Source organism: Echinops telfairi, unplaced genomic scaffold (genome assembly GCF_000313985.2).
Source record: "Echinops telfairi isolate 266 unplaced genomic scaffold, ASM31398v2 ScPeMD7_31;HRSCAF=116, whole genome shotgun sequence".
In the NCBI taxonomy this organism is placed as follows: Eukaryota; Metazoa; Chordata; class Mammalia; order Afrosoricida; family Tenrecidae; genus Echinops; species Echinops telfairi.
This window is the reverse complement of record NW_022103928.1, coordinates 53,881,370-53,907,727: the sequence shown is the minus strand read 5'-3', so window position 1 is coordinate 53,907,727 and position 26,358 is coordinate 53,881,370. Positions and strand designations below refer to the sequence as shown.

Sequence of the window (26,358 nt, the reverse complement as noted above, 5' to 3'; positions counted from 1 at the left end):
TTTGAACAGGAAGACTGTGTGCAAACCCTTCAAAACCGAACTTCCCTTTGAGCTCCTTCTCACTAAACAGCTCCTTGCCTTGTTTTCAAGAGTTCTGGCAGACAACAGACCTCACAGGAAACGCCAGTGTGGACCTTCTTATCAACGGTTAATGATGCATTGTTTTCTTATGTCACTCAGTAATTTTCTAGACAAAACAATGGGAGCCCAAAGACTGTTCTTGTCTTCAAGGGAAGTCAGCTTCCAATATTGCCTTATTAATTTAACACATGAAAGTATTTGTTCTTGCGGTTCCTACAGCAACGGGGGTTGGGGTGGTGGTGGTGGTGGTGGTGGGGGCACCTATTTCATGCAAAATGTAAAAAAGCCAAAAAAGAAAACAAATTCTCTATATACAGACACACATACATAATATGTATGTGTGTATATATATATATATATATACTTCTGTGCATTGAAATGGAAATATATGTGTGCTAATATTTCTATGACTAGAGGTAGGTACCTGGTGCCCTCCATCTGAATGATGCCTGCCCTATCTGAGTTCATTTATAAAGCATCCCGCCAAGGAGAACAACAAGCCAACCACTTCCAAGGTGGTTTAGCAATGCTGAAAACACACACAATTATTCATAATTAGGTGATCGGTGGATGATAACAGTTCCCACCATGTACTCAGATGCAACAAGCATGTAAATGAGCCCCCTTAGCACTGAGAAATACAAATACAAATACATTTTTACCTCGGGGTGAACCTGACTGAACTTCTCTGGCATCCACCTTTCAAAGGGATTCAGGAGCAAGGGCTCCAAGTTCTGGATCTAGAAGCAGTCAGCGCCCCACTCACCTCAGCGCCTTCCCAGCATGAGGAAGCATTTGAAAGGAGGTGACCGATGCTTCATACGCTATCCGTGAATTTAGATGAGCGGCCGTGAATACTAAAGATACAGCATAATGAGGTCTAAAGACGGTGTGGAAGTTAGACCTTGGCTCCAAGCCAGGTAGGTCACCTCTGGTGACCTAGGGTGTGAGCTTCTGATCTCTCTGAACCCCGATTGCCTCAATTTCTAAACAGATTATTTTCCCTCCTGTATTGAAATGAGGATTGTTGTGTGGATTAAATAAGAAATGTGTAAAGTACTTAGGACAGACCAAAGAAAAAGTGCTCATTATATCGTACCTATTCCATTAATGCCCTCATGACCAATCGCGCAGAGCAGCAAGAAGTTACAGCAATCAGTACTCCAGCGCATGTCAAATTGCATCTCCCTCTGGTCATTTACAGGAACCCTGGTTGCCTAGTGGTTAAGCCCTGGACTTTGTTCTTCAAAGTCAGCAGTTTGAAATCACCGGATTGCTCCGGATGAGAAAAGATGGGGCTTCCTAATCCCATGGAGGTATGGTCTCAGAAACTCACAGCAGCAGTTCTGCCCTGTCCTATGGGGCTGCTATGAGTCAGCATCCACTCGATGGCAGTGAGTCTGTTTTCTGAGGCAAGGTCAGTTAAGGAGCGCTGATAGCGCCACGGTGGTTATGTGCTAACAGAAAGGTCAGCCACTCAAACTCAGCACTCATTCTGGAGGAGAACGATGTGGAAGAATGATTCCATAAAGATTAGCAACTTTCAAAACCATAGAAACCCCATAAGGCAGTTCTATTCTGTCACAGTGGGAAGTGGCCCAATGGCAGTGGGTTTGATTTGGTTTATGTCTCTTGGTTCAGTGGCAGACCTCTCTCCTTCCACAACAGCATTTTGGAAGGTGGGTGTGGCCACCTTTGCTCTGGCCAATCAAATGTGGGTGAAGTGCCTAGAAGGCAATGGTAAGAACCAATGGGGTGTTTACCCCTCTCTTCCTTCCTCTGCTTGGCGGCTGCTGTGGCTCACATTTCAGATGAAGGATGGCTCTTTAGCCTCGGTCCTGGAGGGACCCTCACCAACCAGATATGGAAAACAGCACGAGTCAAAGCTCAACCTTATTGCTTGGAGGTTTGGGTTATTTGGCTTATCATTGAAAGAAAGAGTTAGATAATTCTAGATTTTTTCCCCCTTCTGTGGAAGCCTCAAATTACGTCCAACAGTTGAGAATGATGTAAATCTTGCTTTGGTGACCAATGTTTTGTGAGAACCCATTTAGTCTCCATGCGGTCCCAGACCTAGAATTGCCTCGGACTGAAGAATTGGCCCGGTTGCAATTTCCAAACTCTTGCAAGTCCACTTTCCCTAAAATATTGAGTGTTCCCCACATTACCAAGAAGAGGACTACATCACCATTCAGACATGCTTAGCACTGCAAATTGGGAGCTTTCCTGGAGAGGCACGCCTGTCAATCAGACGGAATTGCTTGTTGGTTGGGAGATGTGGGGGGAAAAAAACCCAACCAAGTTACCAAGAGCTATTTTGACACGGGCAGATTCATTTAGTTTCTGCCTTTATCTCCAAGCGGACTCAGCAGTCCCAAGGTAAAAGGCTCGTCTGTTCTTACCCTCGACACATTTGTCAATGTGATCATTTAGAGGTTAGCATTAATTCAGTCTCCCGTAAGAAGCCATTTCACTTTAAGTGTATGTTAAACTAATATTGACCTTTCTGAAGCAAAATGAAATCTGGTATTTGTGCTTAAAAGACTGAAACAGCGATGGATGTGGAAAGGAGAAGATTAATCATCTTGGCTTATTTCTTGCTGAGAAACTCTCTGTGGGAACGAGTCATTATTTTTGTATCTAGCAGTGACTGGGGTGGATTACCTGTTAAACATGTAATAATAATAATAAGCCTATGCTTATTTGTGCTTACATGGTATACAGCGAATAGTTTTGCATGCACATGTTTGTCCGTGTACATGCATGTACATGCAGATACTGTTGAGACCTGTGGTCAATTAAACCCTTCCAAGTGGCATGCCAAAAAGAGGCCCGTTAACTGCAAAGGTTAGCAGTTAGAAACCACCAGCTGCTCCGAGGGTGAAAGATGAGGCTTTCTACTCCCGCAATGATTTTATGGTCTCAGAAACCCACAGGGGCCGGTCTACCCTATCCTGTAGGGTTGCCATGAGTTAGAATCGACTCAACCACACACAACAACAATATATAGACCATTGTGGAAAAATAAGTCCCAACCCCTTCCTTCCCTTCTCCTATCCAGAACAAATACCACCCCCACCACTGCCCCCGGTATTTGGAAACAATTATTTTATTCCGATCTACACATGAGGTTAATATATTTCATCAAGGAAATGAAAATACACTAAAGGAGGAAGCATATCAATAGAACATGTGTCATTGTTGGAAAAAATCCAGCTCCTTCCATTGTTACCCAAGTGAGACATCTGTGCTTGTATTCTGTGAAGAGTAAGATAAAAGCATTGGAGGGTCAGGTAAATCACCTGGGCCTGCTTTGTCCTGATGCTACTGCAAAGGTGGTACTTATGCCCACTGTCCACAGCACATGATGCTGCTACTTTACAATCATCTTTTGTACAGGGTCAAAATCTTCCCACCTCGTGCACACGAGGGCTCAGACCACCTACCTGTATCCACTCTCTGTAAGAATCTTCTTCAGGGGTCCACCCATTCTCAAGGTAGTTCAGGCGGGATCGTTCTGCGGACCAATTGGTGCTATATTGAGAAGAAGCTGTGATCTGATCAGAATGAATCTCCCCTGATTCCATGCCCAGAGCTTCCATACATTTAAAATCTAAAAGGCAAACAGCAAACAAGAAAGTCCCAAGTTACCAAAGTATAGCTGACAGAAGACATACTTTTCTTCTTAATCTAGCAGATTCAAGAGTTCATTCTGATGTTGACTTGGGGGAAAAAAAAGATGACAGTAAGGGACATATTGCAACTTGACACTAATACGTGCAATTGGATGGCAACGGCTTCTAAAAAGAAGGCTACCGAGATCAAGCCAGTGATTAATGATTTCTCCCATCTGGATGTAGGCTAAGAGAAATGCTATGTGGGATTCATTAGGAAATGATACAAATTTCCATTTATTTCCAAAGTGGAATGTGTAACGATGCCATATAAGGACACCCTGATTGTGTTTACATACACTTCGGACTGAATTATTTCCTACTGTATTGCACCCACTGAAAAAGAGCTCATTCCAGTCTGTCATTGCTATTGGGTCCATACAAGATCTTAACTCTTGGTCATTTTGATTCCCTGCAATGAGCACCAAGGCCACGTCTGTGGCCTGGCCGTCATTATTAACATCATTAGTTTATGACACTAAAACACAAATGTATCCGCCAGGGGTAGCCTTCAGTATCATATGGCCCCTAAGAGCACCAGAGGATTACAGCAGAAAAGAATCATGCTTACGATGATGGCCATCAATCATCAAAACATGTTTTCCATTAGCCCTCGCACACCCAGTTTGATGCTATCGGGAAATGAGTAATCAATGTTAAGAAAAATGTTAATCCAGAGAATCTAACACAGGAAAAATAAACACCAAAAGCAAAACTTTAGAGATTAAATAGAAAAGCTCATTCACCCAGAAATGCTTAACAAACCCAAATGGTAAAAATGACAAATTGGTCTGAATTTTCTCTCCAGATAGATAAAAGGGTTTAGAGATCTATACTTTAAAAAAAATTAATTTTATCGGGGCCCCTTACAGCTCATAACATTCCATACATCAATTGTATCGAGCACATTTATACATCCGCTGTCATCATCATGGGCTCTACACTTTGGAGCTGAAGTTTGTTATTTGCAAAATGAACATTATTTATAAGCACAAAAATGCATGTCAATTAAGGCAGTACGTTAACTACGAATTAGATTGAGAAACTTAATTGCTCCCCACCCACTTTTTGGTTAAAAAAAAAAAAAAGCACAACAGAATGTGATAGGGAAGATACTCCTCTGTCTTTAGAGAACAGGTCTGCCCCACACCCTCTGGTTCTTGTTATTTTACAGCCTGGCAGGCTGAACTGATGAAACATACAAACAGCTTCCTTCTTGTTCTGCAAGGTTCGACCCACCCCCGCCCGCTTGGGCCCTTAGGAGAACTAAAGCCCTTAGACACTTTGAAATAAGGGTGAGCGGGTTGAGTGGAATATTTTATTAGAATCCGAAAATACAGGATTTTCTCCCCACCCCTCCCCCTTTATTTCTGTCCCTTCATAAAGGGCACTAGGAATTAAGATGTGTTTCTTTTACCCGGACACCCACTTTCATTCATGTAAGTAAGAAAGACACAATTGGCTTCCTCCGGGCTGTTCTACCAACACCAGACAGCGGGCTCTCCCCGCACATGCAATGTGACTGCTGGGACTGCTGTGTCCACATGCTTCTTGCAAACTGGTGCATCTGCACCCTCAGGGATCAAGGATTCTCAGGCGAGCCCACCTTCAAGGAAGCCAGGTCAGGGGTTTGGTTTGAGCTCATTGTTTCAAGGCTCGCTTTGCCACCTTCCGTTTTTCTCCCCATGATTTCTAAGGCTCACGATCAACTTCCTGGTCCACGATTTTATTCAGAAAGCACACCAGCTAGTTCTAGTGCTATCGTGACGACCAGTTTTGAAAGAGCACAAGACAGTGGGCACCCCAATTCACCACACCCATCTTCAGTGTTTCCCGGGGCGGCAGGTGTGGGAGGAGGAAGAATGACCATGGGACTTTGTGAGATGCACGGGGTTTGTCACCAGGGCCTTTGTGAACTGCATGACCACTGACCTTCGGAGACACTGCTCTGTACGATGCTGTAGTTTGCCGAGAAGCCTTCCTTTGCGATGGCGCTGTCGGTATAAAACACCATGGACAGAATGCCTGAGAAAGAGCGGATCCGACCTGGTGTTTTCTGTCCACAGTACCGTCCAATGTGAGGGCCGACTGGAAAAGGGCAGAAATGCAGACGATGTCAGCATGTCTCTTCTCCTCGGGCAGACGCCTGGGTCCCCTCAGAGCCCAGAAGTGTTTTCTAACCCAAAGTCCCTGGCGACCGGGTTTGCACGGAGCCTACCAGACCCGGTTGGAAGTGAGGGCTTTAGAGTGTGCTCGGCAGGGCAAGGGCAGTGTAACCTCATCCCCAGTCCACGCGATCCTTCTTAGAAACAGAATCGAAATAGTTGGTTCAATTGGAATTCAAATGCTTGGTGCAATTGGGCTGTCAATGGCACCTTGGCACCCATCTTTGGCTAATGGCACTCGTATTATTAAGAGAGAAAAATGAGGTCTGAGAAAGATTTACCGTCTCAGAAACCTTACACGGGGTGGTTATGAGTCAGCATCAAGTTGTCAGGAGGTTTGTTTCTTTGTTTAAAAAGATATGAATAATGTACTCATCACCATTTTCAATAAAAATTAAAGGCGGGGGGCGGGGGGGGAGCATCTCTCTGATTTCCCTCCAGTTGTTTGTTTTTTAAGTTTCCCAACCCAAACCTAAGCATAACTACACGACCCGTATGTCCAGTGGCCCCAGTGCCAGGACTCCGCCCGCCAGGAAAAAGAATTCCCCGGGGCAGGAGACCATTTGGAATGCTGGCTAATTTCTGTTCCTGTGAAACTGCACTTTGACTCCAGAGCCCCACACCTCCGTGGAGCAGTGCTTTTAGGCAGGCCAGGGCCATGAGTAACTGTGACAGTGCCTGATGGACAGTACAGAAGCCTCCTGGAAGTGGAGAATCTTGCCATTTCCCTGTCTGGGTCAGCAGTTAGAAACCATCACAACACAGTCTCTTTTTCTCTCGTTTTTTTTTTTTCTCCCATTGCCCATATGGTGAAATTATGCCAGATGGTTTGGACTTAGAACAATCTGGTGTGGATGGTGTTCCCCTGCAAGAAATCCCTGGTTCAGTGTGTTTCAACTAAGAACGACTGCTTTGCTGAAGAACGCCCAATAGGTGGACTTTTCCCCATGGCTGGGGCTTCAACTGCGTCCCGTTCTTTGTTCCAAGGTTAGGGCGGGCACTTGATTCGGGCTGGGAGAAGCTGTGAATGGGAATGTCAACCCCACAGACTCAATCTGAGAACCGGTGTCGCTGGAGTCCCATAAAAGAGCAGAGTCTCTGGGTAGGCCGCTCATCTGAAACCCAAACCCCCAACCAAACCCATTGCCATCAGGCCGATTCTGACTCATGGGGATCCTTTAAGGACACAGTAGACCTGGACCCCAAAGGGCTTCAAAGCTGTAAACTTTCTGGAAATCGACTTCACAGCTTCTTTCCTATGGAGTGCCATCTACCTCTCAGTTCACAGCCAAAGGCTTAATCACGGGGCCACCAAGGCTCCTTAACTCATTCAATCACCTCTATATTTTGGAGCGCCTAGATAAGATTATGGGTTACGGATTTCAAGTTTTGGCCAGCCCTGTTTAAAAAGAAAAACAAGCAAGCAACCCACCCTGAACCTGGTTATACTTGGTAACTCAACGTATCCAAAGTCACTGATTTGGCCGAATTAAATAAATACATAAATGTTTCTCTGTACTGCAATCACCTGGCTTTCTAACAACCCTCTCACTCTCGGTGTGTAGTCTACCTTTTCATAAAGAAAGCCAACAGAAGACTGAATAAGGGGAATTAATACGGAGAATCTCTAGGTGGTGCTTTGGGTTAGGGTAGCATTAATCCCATGGGTTTCTCTGAGAGGGAAAGAGGAGACTGGCTGCTCCAGTAAGGGTCTCTACCAGGGTTTCCCAAAGTGGGCAATGCCTACCCGTGAGGAGAGCTGGAGGGATCGATCAAGCAGGCAGCATAAGGCGATACCTATACTCTATCCTAGATTATGGGCTATAGCACACATGTTTTAAAACTTTTTCCAGGGGTGTACTCTGAGTCATTTTTATTTTCCTGCAGAAGGGGCAGTAAGTAGGCCAAATAAGTTTGGGAATTTAGAGTCAGAAACTCTAAATAGGCTGCTATGAGGTGGAATCTACTCAACAACAGTGGAATAGGGCATCACATTGGAATGGTAAATAGATGAGCATTGTGGGAAGAGGACTTTGCTACACTGGACGCCCTTGTTAGTGGGAGAAAGCGTCTCAGAGTCTGAAGCCCCTGTCTTTTTTTGCTTCCCCACCCACTCCTCAGCTTTAATCTTGACCTCGATTTTTTATTCTTCTGTAGCAAGTTCTTTGACAGCTTTTCTTTGCTCTGAATGTGGTCCAATATTAAAATAAATTTTTTTTTACATGAACATTCAGGTCTTTCCTCAAAAATTATTTCCCATATGGTCTGAAGTTTTAAATGGGCATTTTTGAGCCCATTGTTGTACCCTCCCTTTTTCCTCCGTTTAATTCCATGATTCTTGTTTCATGATGCTTCTTTTCATTTGTGGGCAAACTCTCGGAAGCACTCTAATCCTTGGCATTATCTCTGATCGCCATAGCTACTAACCTTACAAGAACATAAGCCAGGAAAGGGACACTGTGGTCACCCAGTTAAAGCTCAGGCTGGTCTCCCCCTCCCTATCACCCAAGTCCTTCGGGATGGCGGGAGGGGGGGGAGGGCTCTTTGAAAGAGCAAACAGAAGGGAACTTGTCTAATGCAGACTCATAATTCCATGAGCGTCTCCATGACTCACTGGTTGATAATGTTGAAGACATGCTGGGTAAATCTGCCTTCTGTCCTTTGCAACATCGCCCCCGGACAGCAGCATGCAACTCTCTTTGGGAGCCCTCAAGACATGAGAGTGAAAGGCTTTTTCGACAAGATTACAAAGAAGTATTGAATTTTCCTGGACAACAGCAAGATCTTTGCCTAGCAAGCTAATGCAATATTGATTGATTTGAGCAGGAATGGACTCATGCCCGTCGTGTGTGTGTGTGTGTGTGTGTGTGTGTGTGTGTGTGTGTGTATGTGTGCTCATTTGTGTGTTACACAGTGATTGGATTTTCTATTTCCTTTATTGTCAACCCAAAGGCCCAGGAGATGAGTGAAAAACACCACGGAAACAGAAGTCAAATGCATTAAAAAAATTTTAAGTAAACAATGTCTGCCATGTTATCACCGGGGGGGAGTGGGGGGAACTAGGCCTGTGATGACCATGTCTTCTCAGGTGTAGAGCTAATTTAGGATTTGTGCTGTTTGAAGACACACCTGTAACTGGGTGTGGCGTGTCTCAGCTTCTGAATTCTCTTATTAATCTCTCAAATAATTACACTCCTATCTTGTGATCAGATTATTTTGCTTATATATTTTTTTCTTTTAATGTGGGGAGGGAGGAAAAAGCAAAATTCAACTCTCAAGAGATACTTTTCCAAGGAGGTATTTTGAATAAATAAGCAAAAAAAAAAAAGCTGGGGGGAGGGGGGGCATTTCAAAGAACCAAGACAGATCATGTCTGCTTTTAAAAAGTGGAATATTTTGGTGAATAAGATTTAGAGGACTCAATTTACACTTTGCTATGTTTCCCCCGAAAATTTTTTTCTCATTTCTATCTATTCTCGTGGTTTTAAAAGTTTGATTTTGTTCTACCTGTAAGTAAAGAAAGCACACAGGACACACTCTAGTTAGGTAAAAGAAGTTTTATAAAACTTCTTCCTGAAAGTGCTTGTAATTTGGGGAATGCAGATAAGACTGTAATGGAAGCCCCGCCCCCAGCCCAGGCAGAGGCTGACATCATCACGATGCCCCACCCAGCACGTGGCAGTGAGCTCAGCATTCCTGTTTGGCCCCATAATCCAGCACGAGTACTCTAGGGTCAACCACAGCAGTGGGGCTGAGCTCATGGCTCTCAAGCCACATGCCATCTTCACAGACTGAGCTGCTGCTGAGAGCAAACACACAGCTCTTCCAAGCTCGTGCGGCGTGGAGACCGGGGATTCATGTAGTTTGAGTTTGGAAGTAAATGGCTTTTCTTCTAAGGCAATCTGAATCAACGGGTAGCTTTCAATTTCCCAGTCATTTAATTCGATGCTTAAGACAGAATGCAACATAAAATCAGTGGATGGTTAAAAGCTTTTAGCGCTTTCTGGTTGTCGGTTTTGGAAATGATATTCAAAGCTAAAAGCAACTGTGCCAGTGGTGGACTGTACGGATGGGACTGACTGTGGCAAAAACATTGTCCATGATCTGGACACAAACCCCAGCGAAATGTCGTCTCTCATTTTGCCCCGAAAAGAGAGACACCTCCTTTGCTGGTGTCAGCTGGAGGAGGCCAGGTAAATATTAACAAAGATGTAAACACACATTTCATATTCCACAGCTAGCTTTCTCAGGGAATAAGTCAGACGTACCATAGTTCAAAACACGGGTGAACTGCAAGGCTGATAACTCTTATTGTTAATTGTTCCTCGTTTCAATTCAGTGATTTTCTGGAACCAGAAAATTACCACTTTGAACAACCCTTGACACGCATAACAATGTGCTTCTTTCTGAAAGTATTCTAAATAAGTTGGTTGATTGGACCCCGTTTCAGATGTCATTTTAAATGAAAGTTCTAGATGGAAAGGCTGAACATTTCGGTTGTGAACAAATAAACCCATCATTAAATGTTTCAACTATTGTTCCAATATTATTATAACATTGTGTTCCTAATTATTGGATTCAATAGTGAGAAGCCATCAGCATTCTGTCAGGGTAAACCTTATTACTTAATGAAGGAGTTTTGATAAGATCCCATAACTCTATTTATATGGTAAAGAGCCAAGAAGAAATGAAGCTAGCAGTCATCCATTTACTCAGATGACAACGGGAGCTTTTCCTAAACCCCCCTTTCTCCAATGATGTGCACTAGGGTGGAATCTTCCCGAACGGAATTATCCTGATGACTTAAAGGTCAATTCAAAGACTAAATCCTCTCTTTCAGGTTGTGTTTGTGATTGATTTACAGTTTATTTCAATAGTCTTTCTCCCAACTTGATAATTATATAGCACTCACTGCCTATGAGTGGATTCCATCTCAAAGGGACCCTATGGGACAGAGTGGAAGTGCCCACAGGGCTGCCAAGGCTGGTGTTCTGTTTTTGTTTTCAACAGAACAGACTGCCACATCTCCCTTCCTTCGGTCACATCTTCCTCTGAACTTGACTTAGCAGCTGAGCATTCTAACCAGTTTGCTCCTTCTATTTTATGCGATTAGCCAGAATGTTTGTGCTGCCCTTTCTTATCTGGGCTGCACGAGCTCTCTAGAGACTAAACACAAGACAAGCAATGCAGCTGCTGCATGTTACTTGCTGTGATCTTCCCCGGTTCAGAACTTGGGTGTGTGTTTTTGGCCTTCTCCTTCTAATTCACAAGGATTGGGCAGCTTCCATGCTGATGTCCATATGACTCCCTCCGCCATGGTCTTCATCCCTTTGCTCCAATGTCACTCCCTTAGTATGGTCTAGCTTGCCATTTCAGCCCCTACATGCGCTCCTCCTTGCCTTTTCTGTCTCATCCCTTTACCCTGCGTTCCTCCGAGCCTCTCTTCCTCCGTAGCTCCTTGCTGTGTGTTTACTGGAAGCATTTCGTAAGGGTTGCCATTAGTCAGAATGGACATGACGAAAAGCTCACGTGCCTAGATACTCCACAACCCAAACACACAGTCCTCCTATTTGAAGCTACCATAGAGGGCAGAGGAGAACTTCCCCTAAGGGCTCCAAGGTTGCAAATCTTCACAAAAGTCAACTGCCACTTCTTGTCTCCCACAGAGCCACTGGTGGGTTCAATCTGCTGACTGCTTGGTTAGCGGCCCAGCATTTTAACCGTGGCAGCCCCAGGCTCCTGAAGCCTCACAAGGGCAGCCCTTTTTGATCGCTTCATCTGTCAAGTTCTAGAACAGTGCCTACACGGTAGTTGCTCTATGCGTATATTGTTCAATGTGCAAACGAATGGAGAGGAATGAGTCAATGAAAATAAATCATACTTTGATGTCACTGAATTTGCTGAAAGGAACCATGGTGGTTTTAGGCTGCTCACTGCAGAGTCAACAGTTTGAAACCACCAGCTGCTCTGAGGGAGAAAGATGAGGCTTTCTACTTCCGTAAAGGGTTACAGTTTTGGAAACCTATAGGGGAAGCTGTACTCTGTTCCAACGAGTTAGAGCTGACTCGATGGCAGGGACCTTTGTTGAGAAGTTGCTGAGGATCAACAATGCCCTCAACGGCAATGGGAAAATCTACCCCAGTTAGAATTGCTCAAACAGTCTCACTTCTGGTCAGAATTCTCCCCTCTTTTTTTGGTAATATAATGGATAACTATTTCACCCTGAAGCTTTATCAGGTAGTCCTCGTCCCCTTAACCCCTCATCTCTTGGTCTCTGCATTTGTAAGGATGGGAGGGTTGATTTAATCTGAGAGTCTAAGAGTTCATCGCAGTAGGCAGCTGAATAGCAAGCGGAGTCTGAGGCCCCACTTCAGAAAATCATAAAGTGAAACTCATGGGCACTGCAGGCCATCTGCAGCAGATCATGAGATGGGGCAGCATTGTATTCCTGTGTGCATGGACCCGAGAACAGGTAACATCAAGAGCCACACGGCAAGCCAGTGAAATCAGCACACAGTTTCCGACCAAGAAACAATGCTTCGGCCTCCATTCTCTCACCAAAGTAGCTGGGAGATGTTCATGGCCTCAGATTTCTTATTTATAAAATGGAGGAATTTAACTAGACAACCTCTAAGGGCCTCTGGAGCTCAGACAGTTCATCTCTGCTCTGTACAGAACAGCGTGGCTACTTGGCTGCCCCTGCCCCTTCCCCTTTGAACCATTCCTTTCAAAATGATGCCTGGATCGTGGTGCTTGTAAATGGATTCCCATGCCCCATCCCACAGGTCTTTTTCTTAGGGGGACACTTCTAATGGCTCTTACCTTCAGGGAATCCATCCCAGATTTCCATCCTGTCATAGCGACAGTACATCCCCCCGGGGGGGTTTGAGTCAAGCTCCAGGTCAAAGCTTTCAAATTCCAGGATAATTTCTGACATCTTTGGTGCAAAGATAATATAAGTGCATTCCAGGCTGTTGGGGTACTTTTCAGGGAATCCAGGGGACTTTATGACTCCACTCGGTGCTGTGTAGTTCTGGGAACATTCGTGGCCTACAAGTGACAAAGAACAAGGAGTAAAGCGACAGTCCCACTCATTTGACTTCCCTGAGAAACCACGTGGGCCGAGACCACGGGCGCATCTTTCTAAGAAAAGCCATCAGGTCAGTCCTGCCTCAGCCTCTTCCTATTGGGGATCGCTGTGGAAAGTCAGCTCGAGATTGATGGCGTTCACCCTCGTTTTCCATTTGTGGGGAGCAATTGAAAAACTTCTGCTGTTGCCGGGGAGGGAAAAAAACTGACAAATATAAAATCATGTGGGAACAATGAATGCGTAAGCTGCAGAAATCTTGACAGAGCCCTAGAGAAATAATTATAGCCCCTTCAAGCTTAAATCTTTAAATCTTAAGGCTGACAGCCCTTTATAAGGTGAAATAGAACATTTGCAAAAGCGAGAGAGGGAATTCAGTGGACGGAGTTCGGGTTTCAGATTCCTACACTAGTGACTCAGTACCTCTGCCAGATGTGACCTCTGCCTCTTTGACAAACTCACTGTGAAAGGTAATTCGTACGTGGACCCAGGGTGAGTGACTCATTCTGAGTGGTGTTGACACAGGTGCGCCAGTAAAGTGTGGCTGTTAGTGAGGGCACGATAAACTGTGATTAGAGGCCGTGTTGCTGCAAGTCACCTCATATCAATGCTGACATCCTAACCTTCCCCAAAGCATCAGCCACAGCACTGTATGTCCTTCCACGTAGTTTATTATGGAAACGTTGGCCATAAGGGCAATCTATAGGCAGGCATGCATTTATAAGGTGTCATTTTAATGACTCTTCAGGGTTATCAAGGTTTGACAAATCATGTTGATTTGCGATGGACAATTGGTCCAGGGCATACAGGTGATAATGCGAGTTGACCTTGTGACTTCATGAATGAGCACCATTTCAATTCATGGTATCCAACTGTGAACAAGGTGTCATTCACTACATGACTGAACATTTCACATCTCTATGGACAAGGGCTTACCAACCACCCCACCCCTGCCTCCAACCCCACTGCCGCCATGATCCTGAGATACTGCAGTCAGGGCTCTGTGTGAATCAGAGATGACTTGACCCCTCTTCAATCTCAAGATAAAAATGTGCAGGGGTTCAATGCAAAATCCTTCTCTGCAGCCAAAGGGCGGAGGTTTTGCTCATTCTGGTGGCTCTGCCTCGTCTCAGGGCCACGTGTAAGCAGAAGAGCGGCGCGGCCATGGCATACACAACTTCAATGCCAAATAAGGCGATCCGGTGAGATTTTTGCCCCACCAAATGCTCTCCAAGTGTGCCAAGCAACTAGGAGCAGCTTATTAGGTGTTGATACTGATTACATTTTACTAGCCAGGTCTCTATTTTTAGTGACTCGGGTCAGGAAACGGAATCTCCGCTTCAGTGCATCTGGCAGCCCATTGAGAAGGCAAATCAATTGTTTCTTTCCCTGTGGGCATATTACATAGCCATGGCATTGGAGACTCAAAGAATACTTATTAGATGGGCACACTGAGCCCGGGACACAGAGGTCTGATTTATTTAAATAACTCCCCAATCCTTCTTGGACAGACTCACCCTTCACTACGACGGCCTCAAGAATGTATTGATTGGATTCTGATAAAAATAGTGACTAATGTGTTGAGTTTTGCCATGTCGTTATCAGCGAAAGAGACTCTGGAATGCATCGAAGAGTATATCATCTGTTTCTGAGTTACTCTGGTGTCTTCTGACAGAGAGTTACCATGTCAGTTTAACTCACCGAGCCCCAAAGAAATACCTAAAACACTAAGAACCCTCTAGAATTTTATCCCGAAGATGTGGGAATAGTGACGTTGGACACTCCCAGCCTCTTCCTCTGGGGTGGGTCAGGTCCACGTCAGACAAAGCAAACAGCTGTGTTCAGTGCAAGTAAGACTGTCTTCCCCTCTTTGAAAACATTAATCTAGGTGAGATTCCGATGTACTAAGAGAGTTAGGACAACTTCTGAGCAGGAGAAGGAAGATATGGAATAGAATTTCAAATTCTCACAGACACTAGGCTGAACCCCTGAAACTATTCCCCTGAAATAATTCTAAACCTCATGCTAACCTTAAAAACATCCCTGCAGTATGCTTAAAATCAAACAATAATTCAAAATACCAAATTTACTCGTCTGGCTAGTAAAAAATTGTCCGCCTTGAGCATTGTACTCCTGTAAGATCGACCCGAGATCAAATTGACCAGGGTAGCTGGAACCCGGGGAGGCAGTGGGTTACGGTCATGGGTAAGAATAGCTCAGGGCAGGAGGGTGAGAACAGTGACAGGACCCAGGCATGTCACCAATGCCCGAATTCAACACGCAGAATCGGTTGCATCGGTGGATGTTATGCTGCGTTTATTTACTGTGCATAGACAACAATTAAATACATTTTACAAATGTTAATGGCAGGGAAACAATTAAAGGAACGAAGAGTATAATTAAAATCATGAATCAAAACTGAATTTGAAGGTGTTCACTATGTCTTTGTCTTGCCAGATGCCTTTAGACGGTAGGTCCGGTTTTCAATGATACTTTGACAAAGCTTAGGGAAGATCCATGGGGTAATGACAAGATGTGCATTGAGCATCAGGAGATCTGAGTTCTATCCCCACTTTCCCCATTAACTTGCTGTGTAACCTTGGGGGACATCTAACCTATGTGGTCCCCCGATTCTGTGCATAATCCATGGGGTTGAGTTTCAGAATTTGAAAGGGAAAAAAAATCCTTCTAATTTAAAGATTCTGCAATTTCCTATTTTACCCACAATCAATGAAAAGTTAGTATTTCCCCTTCTTCTCTGCTGTGTAAGTTTGCCACAATTCAATGAGCACTTTCCCGCTGATGGACAATGGTTGGACTAGGCTAAAGAAGGCTGTGTCTAGGAATGAGGGAGCTGCTGGCATGAGTGGAGCACGTACGGGCCTGGGGAGCCCAGTGAACACTGTGCTTTTGAAGTTATTTCTGAAACCGCGGGGAGTTTGTACTTCTATAAGAATGCCACATTTTGTTATCAATGACAATAAAGATGAATATTAATAGTTCAGATCGTCTATAAACAACTTTTATGAACTAGCCAGACTATTAAGAAGTAACATATATCACATCACCAATTCTACTCTGCATAAATGCCTTCCCACTACCCCATTCTCAATACCCATAGAAAAGTGCTGTCAGCTGATTCCAGCATTTTGGCCTAGGTGGGAAGAACAGAGTGGTAGGTAGGAAAGGCTTGGGTTTCTTGGATACAATCTTTTGAGGTGCATGTGACTCTTTCTAGGGTTAGGGAGTCCTAGCTTCAGCATCTGGGATAGACAGAAGGGTAGAGTGTGGTACCTGCCTATAGCATTAGGTTGGTCTAGGCTGGCTCCAGGAGGACCAAGGGGAGGTGGAGACTGACCTTGCCAATGACCAGGAAAAGAGAGGCCTCAAGAGAGGCTCAGACATGACCCAAATCTCCCTTAGCACGGTAACCTATGGTCTGAGTCCCTCAAAGTCAGCAAATAGAAGATGGATTTCTTGGTTGCATTAAACTATGATTAATATACTCCACATGTGGTGAGGAAATGTAATACTGCTGTATTCTGAAAGAAGTGCTATGTAGATTCATGGGACCGATCATATCATTAAATGACTTTTGAAGAAAAAAATGTTCTTGTATGGGCAAAAGAAAAAAATGAGCTTTTAAATGTATAAGGGGGCTTCAAAATGTTGGTGGAAAATTTCCATGATCTTTTAATTCAAGTTTTCCACAAACATTCTGCAGCCTATATATATATGATATTAATAACTATTTTGGAGACTCTAGAATGACTATAAGTAATCCCAGTGTTGCAGTATGCAGTAGCCAAACACTCAGTCCCTAACAGAAGGTCTGCAGTTTGAACCTAGCAGGTTCTCTGTGTGGCTGACCACTTCCCATAAAGAATATCGCTTTGGGAACCTCGTGAGACAGTTCTACCCTGTCTTATGGGGTTGCTCTGAGTCAGAATTGACTCAGTGGCAGTGGGCTGGGATCTTTGGTGTAAGCATGATAGTATGTGTAGTGGGGTAAATAAAGCAACAAAAGATGTGCTCTCTGCGGGTTTTTTTTCAGGTGGTATCCCTCTAGTAGGAAAATGAAACATGAATGCATGAAGAAATTTGAAAGTGTTACAGAAAATATGTTAGCAAATATGTTTGTATGTAGTACATATGTGTTCCTATGTGCATACAATATATTCTACCTCTGCCAAGTTGATTATTTCATCTCATATTAACCTGGCAGGATTGAACAGGACTGTTCTTTAGGGTTTCTGAGACTGTGAATCTTTAAGATCAGACAACCTCATCTTTCTCTTGTTGAGTAGCTTGTGGGTTTGATCTGCTGACCTTGTGGTTAGCAGCCCAATGCTTAACCCACACTGCCACTAGGGATTCTGTTCACAGCATATATTTTTGTACACATGTATGCATGTGTGGACACAAATATGATCAATCAGAAAGGACTTTGTGAGGAGTATGCATTCAGAATCAGGTTTCCAGAGAGGCAAGCTGCATTGACTAGTAGGGAGCAACAGCTATGGATTTTGAAGGCATCAGGTTTATCCAAAATAACTGTAAAGGGTATTATTTATTGTCACATCTTCGCTGACAGGCATTGGCCACATGTTTTCATTTCAACTGATGTTCACAAAAACCTGACTATTCTTTTCTCAAACAAGGACAGAGAGCCTAGGGGAGAGTTAGGATTCATAACAGGTCACCAAGCTTTATGACTTGAGTTTTTAACCGCCTCACAAAGCCAGGCTGTGGGTCTGTCTGACTTGAAGTTGGAGAAGTGCAGAGAGTAGTGATGTCAAGTGTGGAGCGGAATACTGAGTCTCGACACCAGAGGCAATGGGGACCTTCTTTGGGCATTTGGGGAGAGTGGCTGATGGCTGTTTGAAAAGCTGTGTATGGGACAAAGTAACAAGGAGGGGACAAGGATTGGCAGACAATATGGGTAATGGTAGTGGATGGCGAAGCCATGACTCTTTGAGATCCTCAGATCCACATCGAAAGAAGCAAAGTCCATATTGGAGTTAGGGTGTCGAGAAGAAGACCAAAATAAGGTTTCAGGTATCAAGGATGGTTCTGGAGGGAGGACAGGGAGGCTCTAGAACTTTTTAGTGTAATAACAGTATGGGGGCGGGGTTCATTTGGAAGGAAGATGGAGCATTCTCAATGGCTTAGCAACAGATATCTCTTTTTTTCTTTCAATAATCTTCAGCTCTTCCAAAACATTGAAAATGAAATGCTACTCTTCTTCTTTGGTATATGGATCTGATTTATTTTAGAGACATCATGATAATTGTATGATAGAGAACATTAGTTTAGTCGATGGTATAGAATTTAAAACACAGTCTCCACGGAGCTCCGGGCATGCTCTACCTGTCTGGCGGCCACCTTCCCCCAACTCCCAAAATGCTACCCTTGATCTCCTTTCTCATACATCTTTGCTTTGATGTGCCATATGAAGGTAAGCAAGAGAATGTAGATGTATACTGACACGAAGATAGATGTATAAATATATATGGAACATTACTCATATAACAAATCAAACTGCTTTCAGCACAGGGAAATATGTACATATCTTTTCAACTGTGCTTTTGGATACCATATGTATCTCGTTCTTTATTCAGAAGGTGTTCTAAGTCTGGGCTTAGATAGAGTTCTGAAGAAAGTTTTCTCCATCCATTCATATTTATGTGGGCAGGACCAAATATTTTTGAAATTTTAAAGAAGTCGTACCAATGTTTCCAGAAATACTTAATGCGCCTTCTTGTTATTACTCTCAGATATTACTGTGCCAGGGATTCTCGGCTTTTGCACTTGGCATGGCTATATAGTCCCCCCTCCTTTTCCCTCTATTCAAGGACAATCCATTCAGATCTTGAGCTCCTATTCCTGCATCAGTAGTCCACACACTAATGCGACTGTAAACATGTAAATAATTGAAAGACAAAAATTGAAATATAAAAGGGTTCTCCAGGCCGTTGCGGTAAACAGCGACTTCCAGATAAAGTCACCTCTCTTATTGATTGATTAAGATGTGTATTTAATCCCTCAAGCCAGGGAAACGATGACTTGTGTTCTAGCCCATCCCAATACGTACCAGAAAGCAATGTAACAGAAGATTAGCAGATAATTATATTGAAAGGAATGATTGTTTTGGGTTTTTAATTCCTAATGGGAGTGCCATGTAAAGCATTCATGCTTCTTTGCCTCCGAGAGGTGCCCTCTCCCCTCCATGAGGCTCTTGTAAGAGAAAGCCTCTTCTTCCCTCAATAGCTTTAGAAATGTTAAGACCGGGAGGCTGCTCTGCTTTCCCTGGGACCTTCCAGTCTTGAATGTTGTAATAAAATAAAGGGAACAGGGCATGCCTGGCTTTAAGGTAAGAGGGGGAGGGGCTAATGTGTTTTGACGAAGAGAAATCAACCTTTAAGAGTAGCTTAAACTAATTTTCAAAGAAGAAAGATAAAAAAATAAATGCTTTAAAAAGAATTGTACATTCTCTTTATACAACCCCGGTCAACACATCAAAAGGATGCAATTTGATTCCCGAAATACATGTTCCAAGTCCAAACATACTTCTTCCATATCATAGGTTTCGCTTCAAAGTATGCTGCAACATGTGGGCCGTGGAAACCCATGTGTTTTGCTGGGAGGATCCGATCATGGCTCCCAAGCATTCTCCCCTGTCTTGTCTTTCGTGGGACTGAACAAGGTGAATGAACATTTCGTCACACTTAGTCTATTATAAGTCATTTACTCACCTCTCTTGAAAATTTCGTAGCGTATGGAAAATCCTGCGCCGTGGGTCTCATAATCAGAGACAAATCTGATGAAGAGAAATGGCCCTGAAGACACTATAGGTGAAGGGGCGATCTTTCCACAGAACTTTCCCCATAAACGCCCGTTGGCATTGTCTCCGTCGATGACTTCCACGTAGTCATACCTGCCGTACAAACATGGTAAAGGAACATTAGTTGGGTGAGAAACACCCCTTCTGATTTCCATAATTTAGAAACCAGCATTATTCAGCAGAGTCTCTCAGGAAGAAAAATGAGGGTAAACAGCGCTGGCCGGACCATCCGCATTCACCACTGCAGTGACCTAGAGGAAAGAAAAATCTAGCAAAATGAAATAATTAAAATGGACTACATCATGTCTGTATACATCATCTGGCAACGCAGAACTATTAAGAAGAATGGCGTCCATTATACTTGCAGACAATGTCAGTTAAAGTAACTAATTAACAAGAAAAAGAAAAATCTCATGAGCACAATTCTCTATTATTACTTGGTGTCCCTTTGTCTGTGGCGGTGGGGTGTCAATACATAATGCTATGCATTCTTTTCAAATGGAGAAGTTCTTTTATGAATTCAAAATGTCCCCTTGGCTGGAGCTCTCCATGAACAATACTTTGATTTCTGTGGGCGACCCTCTAAACATATGGCCATGGAATACTAAACAGACTCTTTACTATTTAATGCAATCCCAGACTTCTGGGGGGGTTAGGGGGGCATTGGGAGTTGGAAGGGGAACAACCCTCTGGGTACGTGCACCCGATAGCTCAAACACAGACCACCTTCCACTAATCCACACCTGGAACTTCGACCACAGTGTTCCCCAGGAGTTTATTTTAAAATAGAAACTAGCTTCGTTTGTACCCACCAGTCTGAATTTTTAAAGGAATGGCATGATTGTTTCGAAAAGAAAATATCTATACATTTGAGACCATCAAGCTCTATGATTATGCCCCCTCCCCCTCAAAATAATCAGGCTAAAAAAAAATGATGTGTTAAGGAGATCTACAATAAAGAAATGACAATACACTATTCATCTGAAGATTTCACTGATGTAACAGGTACATTCTGACCTTCCTAGTCCCATTTGTATGCCAATACACTAGCATGCATGACAATGGGAGGTTTGGTCTGGTATTTCCTATTCCTTAGTATCTTGATCTTGTCTCTATTTCTAGTTAGCACGTCACCTAAGAGCCAGCTAATCAGATTTCTCTTCCATTTCCCTTCTAGAATTGACCTGGAGGCATTGCAATTCATTCATTGGAAGCCTTGATTTTATTTCTCCGTTTAACTCGGTTCAAAAGTCCTGGGACATATTAATTTCAGGACTGGCTGAAATACGGCAGTAACATAAACGGTATCTGGCAATTCCAAAGAGATCAAAGTGGGATATCTTCCTGATGACCAATGTCATCTTTAACAATCCCCTTTCAAACTGTCCAGGAGACAGCACTTGCGTTTCCATAAAGTCTCATGAGACAACGGTAGAGATGATATCACTAGTTAGAGTGGACGGCTTAAGGCTCTTTAAATTAAAAATGACATTACCTCATCAGTTAGAATTGTGTGCCAGCTTTGTGTATATCAGAAGAAAATAAAGCTGACATTGATGGAACTAAGCATTAACATATGTGAATTATTGTATTAACTGCATGTCCTCGGCTACAGCTGAAGTGTCCAGTAGTAATCACTTGGCCTGCTCGCATTGCTCTCCCTTAACACTATGGAAATACACAGAGGAATTGTGTAGTTCTCAATACGCTGCTGGATGTTTTGCATATTAAAAGGGGGAGGAGGAGGAGGAGGAGAAGAAAGAGAAGGAGAAGTGGAGGAGGAGGATGAAGAACACATTATGTTCAAACCCCTAACTAGCCTTTTGCATTCAAGTGGGGGCAGCTGAAAGGAACCCCATTCGCTGTACTTTGAAGCCTCTGGAGTTGGCATTTACGGAGTAATTCCTTTTATCTCCACTGCTTCTTTGACAAGACAGGTCTGCATGTTTTGCCCCACGCTTTCATATAATTTAGCTGTGATTTGAACTGTTGGCTGTATTTGGCCTGGCTACCGTGCATCTAGCGGGGCTATATAGGCCTTTCATTTGGATCTTTGCATGGTCTGAATACTAAGTGGTCAGATCCAAGTGCATCCTGCCTTCCAATAATAAATAAGACAGTTGGGTCAGGCATCTTTGAAGGCTGGAGGGCATTTCTCATGGGAGACCTTTCTTCCAGGTAGTCTAGAAATCAGCAAATGGCGTGCAGTGAATTGCAATTGGGGACAAAATGAATATTTTCACTCACATAACCCCCATAGTAAATACTAGGCTCTTCTTTGGGCTAGACCAAAGGCTCTTCTTAAAAGTGGGGAGAGGGATCGGAATCCCTTCCTAGCAAGAGATGGGTCATGGTGTCTTTCAGTGACAATTTTGGGAGACTGACTGATTAAGGGGACAAAAGAGCTTTGATATCTGTAAACTGGAATGTGGATATCATTCTAGCACTTTCTTTGGAAGGCTCATCCAACAGACCCCAAAGAGTATCACAAATAGGAGCTCTTGTAAACATTCAGGAGCCTGTATGCCCACTAATAGCAAAGACTGGCGTTGCCAAAGAAGTTAAGAAGCAGCTGGCAAATGCCTCTGGAGTTGATACCAGCTCTACTCCATAAGTTTCTCACTGGCAAACGTGGTGCCAGGAATGCAGTTGGTGTGCCAGCATCCCTCTCCAGAGACCAAATGTGTCACCCAGGCAACGCACCCAGCCTGCATTGGCCTGAGGCCCAGGATACTGAGTTTGCAAATTCCAATCCCCCAGCCGGCTACACATTGCTCTGTTACTGCTGCCAGCATGGAAAAGACTGCATTTCGTGGACTGTCATGAGTCTGCTATTAGGGATGGCGGAGTCGCACAGAGGTGAAAATTAAGGGACTTGTCTGACCCTCACTCAGAAGCGCTGTGCTCCAGCTGTTGGAGAAGTGTGAAGGGTTTCTGAGGGGTGATTTCATGAACACAAGATGGGGGGTCAGACTCTGGAGCCCTGTGGCTTGAAGGCCAACACCCTGCTCTGTAGAGAGACTGTTCTGGGTGACAAGGATGTTGTGTCTAGATCCAAAGGTAGCACCTTTCTAGGTGGAAGTCTGAATCCAGGGCTATTTCCTTTTCTTCTTGACCGGACAAACACAGGTCCATCTCTGCCTAAGGAAGGCCCTGCAAGGTCAGCAGTTCAAAACCACCCACTGCTCCCAGGGAGAAAGAAAGACTTGGCTTTCTATTTCAGTGAAAAGTTTTCGCCTTGGACACCCATAAGGTGTCTTTTTCAGGCATCCTCCCATTTCTGTTCTTAAGTCTTCTACCTCAAAGCTTCCCAGTCTCTATATTAGCAGTGGGAAAGTGGCCGTGCATTTGCTGGAAAGTAATGCCAAGATCTCATCACGATTCTCTCAGCTTATCGGACTGTGATGGCTTGGGAGATGCAGCGTGGGGCTGGACGCTCTGTGGCCAGTATTGAACACACCGGCAGAGTTGTCCGTGGTGGTCAGGTTTTAGCAGAACTCTAAGATTAAGATCAAAAAATATTTTTTCTTTTTTCCACTGTCATCAAGTTGATTCCAACTCCTAGCGATCCTAGAGGAAAGAAAAGAACTGCCCCTGGGGGTTTCTGAGACTGTGGATCTCGACAACGAGAGCAGAAAGCTTCATCGTTGTCCCACCAGATTAAGACAGACTAGGGAAAAAGTCAGGACATTGACATCCGATTTAAACAAACAAAAACCTCACTGCGATTGAGTCCATTCTAACTCCTAGGACATTCAACTTTAGGACAGTCTGAGACCATCACCTGTACAGGATGGGAAAGCCCATGAAAACCTATGGATGAGAACAGAGCATTCCTCAACTGTCTTGCTTTGGATGCACCATTGGAAAGGATCAATCACTATAGGAAGAGACCATGTTTGGTGAGGGAAATAAATGACCCTTGATGAGATGGACTGGCCTAACAGGCACCCCAAGGATGGACTTGGGCACGCTGGCTTTGGTAAGGGTGATGCAGCACCAAGTGGTTCCTTTTTCTGTTGCACATAAAGGTCACCATCAATTGGAGCTGAGTTGTGGATAGCTAACAATTACAGCCATGCAAGGATAGCCACGTGAGTCTTTTTTTTTTACAATTCAAAGACCTTCTCTAACTATTTAGTGTATAATCGGTTCATGTGGATCTTTGCACTTGTGTCCTGGGCTTTAGGATTCTTAAAGCTCCTTCAACTAAAAGGCCATATCTTTTTAGATCACACTATGGCTGCTAACAGATGCACCCGCCCACACTCTACATGAAGCCTCTGTGGGTGGTGAAAACATTTTGAAATCTTAATAGTAATCACGAGTTAGGTTTCCCATAAGAGTGATAAAAGAATAAAGAGTTCCTTCTAAGAATTCTTGCAAGGATTACCCAGAGATTATTATTTTTTAGCAAAGTTTGAATAATGGGTTTAGAGAAAAAGCCAAATTGGGGGAGTGATGGGAAAATGAGAAATGCATTGGTCACTCCAGAGATGTTTCGGGAGCTTTATAGGTATACCGTGCAGAATAGACAGATAGCATACTTTACTGGAGTCAGATTTTCTCTCGTGAGGTGCAAGTGAGCCCTGACTCTGGTGGACCCGTTAATGGAAGGCAAGGCTATTGTCTGCAGGGTATTGTCCGATACAGTGAGCTACTGTACCAGCCCCTCAAGGCTCTTGACATTTTCGAAAAATTAGGAAGGGGGATGTCAGGGGGTGGTATCTTTTAATCTCCTTCCAAGACGCTCTACACCCATGAGCATATAGACATTAATAATGGAGAAATCTGATACCTGACATCATGAACCAGAGTGAGAAATTATGTTGGCTAGCGTAATTTTCACCTGTAAAAATGTGTTTGCTTGACGCATTGGTTTATTTTGCACAAGGCGTTAAGAGCTACTCCAACCTGCAAATGATTAGTCTGTCCGAGAATTACCTTACATAGCCCCTGCAAGAGAAGAGATTATTTTTTTCTCAGTGTATTAGAGAGATGGTTTGGAAAGAAAAATGACCAATAGTTGAGCTAGGAGAGGCCCAATTTTTCTGCACCTGTGTTTTCTGAGCGATTTTACACAAAATGTATCCTTAAATATGCCTGTTTGCAATATTCTATATTCTAGGAGCCTGGGTGGCGTATTGGTTACACATTGGGTGGCTAACCGCAAGGTCATCAGTTTGAAACCATCAGCAGATCCATGGGAGAAAGAAGAAGTTTCTACTCTTGTAAAGAGTTACAGTCTCAGAAACCCACAGGGGCAGTTCTACTCTGTCCTATAGGGTCACGATGAGTCAGAATCTATTCGATGGGAGAGAGAGAGAGAATATTATAACTACGGTGCATGAAAAGGCCTATCGTGTTCATGGCCTCTCATTGAGTAATTCTATTTTTGAGGTTCCATTGTAAGGAAATAATCTGTAATAAAGTCAAATATCTGTGCAAGAACTATTGCCTGAAGCTTAAGTTCTAATACCGGAGACCAGAAAAACAGGCATGGGAGTTAACACAGAAGGAGGGTGAAGGCAAATGCTGTTGTTGTGAGTCTCTGGGTTAGTCCCGACTCCGAGCAGCCCTGCACAGCAGAAAGAGACACTGCCTGACCCCGCACAGCCTTTCCTACGTTTGAGCCCATCGCTGTCATTGTGCCAGTCTGGTTCGTTGAGAATCTTCCTCTTTTACCACAACCCTCTAATTTACCATATAGGATGCCCTTCTCCAGGGCTGGCATCCCCTGGTGATGTGAATGCCCAAAGTTCCTCACTTCCAAGGGACATTCTGGTTGTTCTTGTCCCGAGACAGTCTGTCCATGAAGGAGGTTGGGAGCATTCATACCACGGAATATTCAATACGTTGAACCGAAGTTCTGTTTATGACATAGCTTATGATGCAACAAGTGAAAAAGTTTATGATACAAGTGGAAAATCACATCCTAACACTCTTACAGCATATTCTCACATCTAACTCATATGCAGAGAGGAAACAGACCGAGCTTTAAATAGGAGCTGTCTCTGGGGAGGGAAGTTATGCTCCCCACCCATTTCTACATTTTTCAATTTTTTACAATGGACAAGCGTTCCTTTAAAAATCACATAAATGTTATTTTGAAAAGCATTAACTTACCTATAAATAAAGTTTCAAATCAATACCTGCTTGCCTAGCTAACAGTTTTATATTTTTTGGTCAGAAAAGAGTCTCTTTTATAGTGTTTTATTTGGAAATGAATCAAAGGTTTGGTTTTTTTTTATTTTAAATTTAACCAATGGATCAATGTGAATCTCTTTGTGATCCCCCTTTGATTCACAAAGTTAAAATGAATTTAATTTGGTTGCACACTTTCCACAAGGCTGGAAATACCACTTTACATTTGTACAAACATTTCCATATTGTAAAATGCTCTCACAGGTATTATCGAATTTAATATTTACCATGATCCTTTAACAGGCAGATAGCAGGTGTTATAATCTGAAAGGGCATTAGGGAAGCATTGTGTAACACACCCCC

The 26,358-nt window shown here is 43.6% G+C and overlaps 1 protein-coding gene across 4 annotated transcripts in view; it reads right to left on the bottom strand.

Annotated features, from left to right (window-relative positions):
- NRP1 (neuropilin 1) overlaps nucleotides 1-26,358 on the bottom strand; it is a 168,233-nt gene that overhangs the window by 77,036 nt on the left and 64,839 nt on the right. For all 4 annotated transcript variants that reach the window (XM_004702290.2, XM_004702293.2, XM_004702291.2 and 1 more), the window contains 4 exons: nucleotides 19,763-19,944; nucleotides 12,743-12,970; nucleotides 5,688-5,843; nucleotides 3,528-3,694 (listed from right to left, as the gene is read on the bottom strand). In XM_004702290.2, coding sequence (XP_004702347.1) covers nucleotides 3,528-3,694; nucleotides 5,688-5,843; nucleotides 12,743-12,970; nucleotides 19,763-19,944 — 733 coding nt within the window. The remainder of the gene's footprint in view (nucleotides 1-3,527; nucleotides 3,695-5,687; nucleotides 5,844-12,742; nucleotides 12,971-19,762; nucleotides 19,945-26,358) is intronic.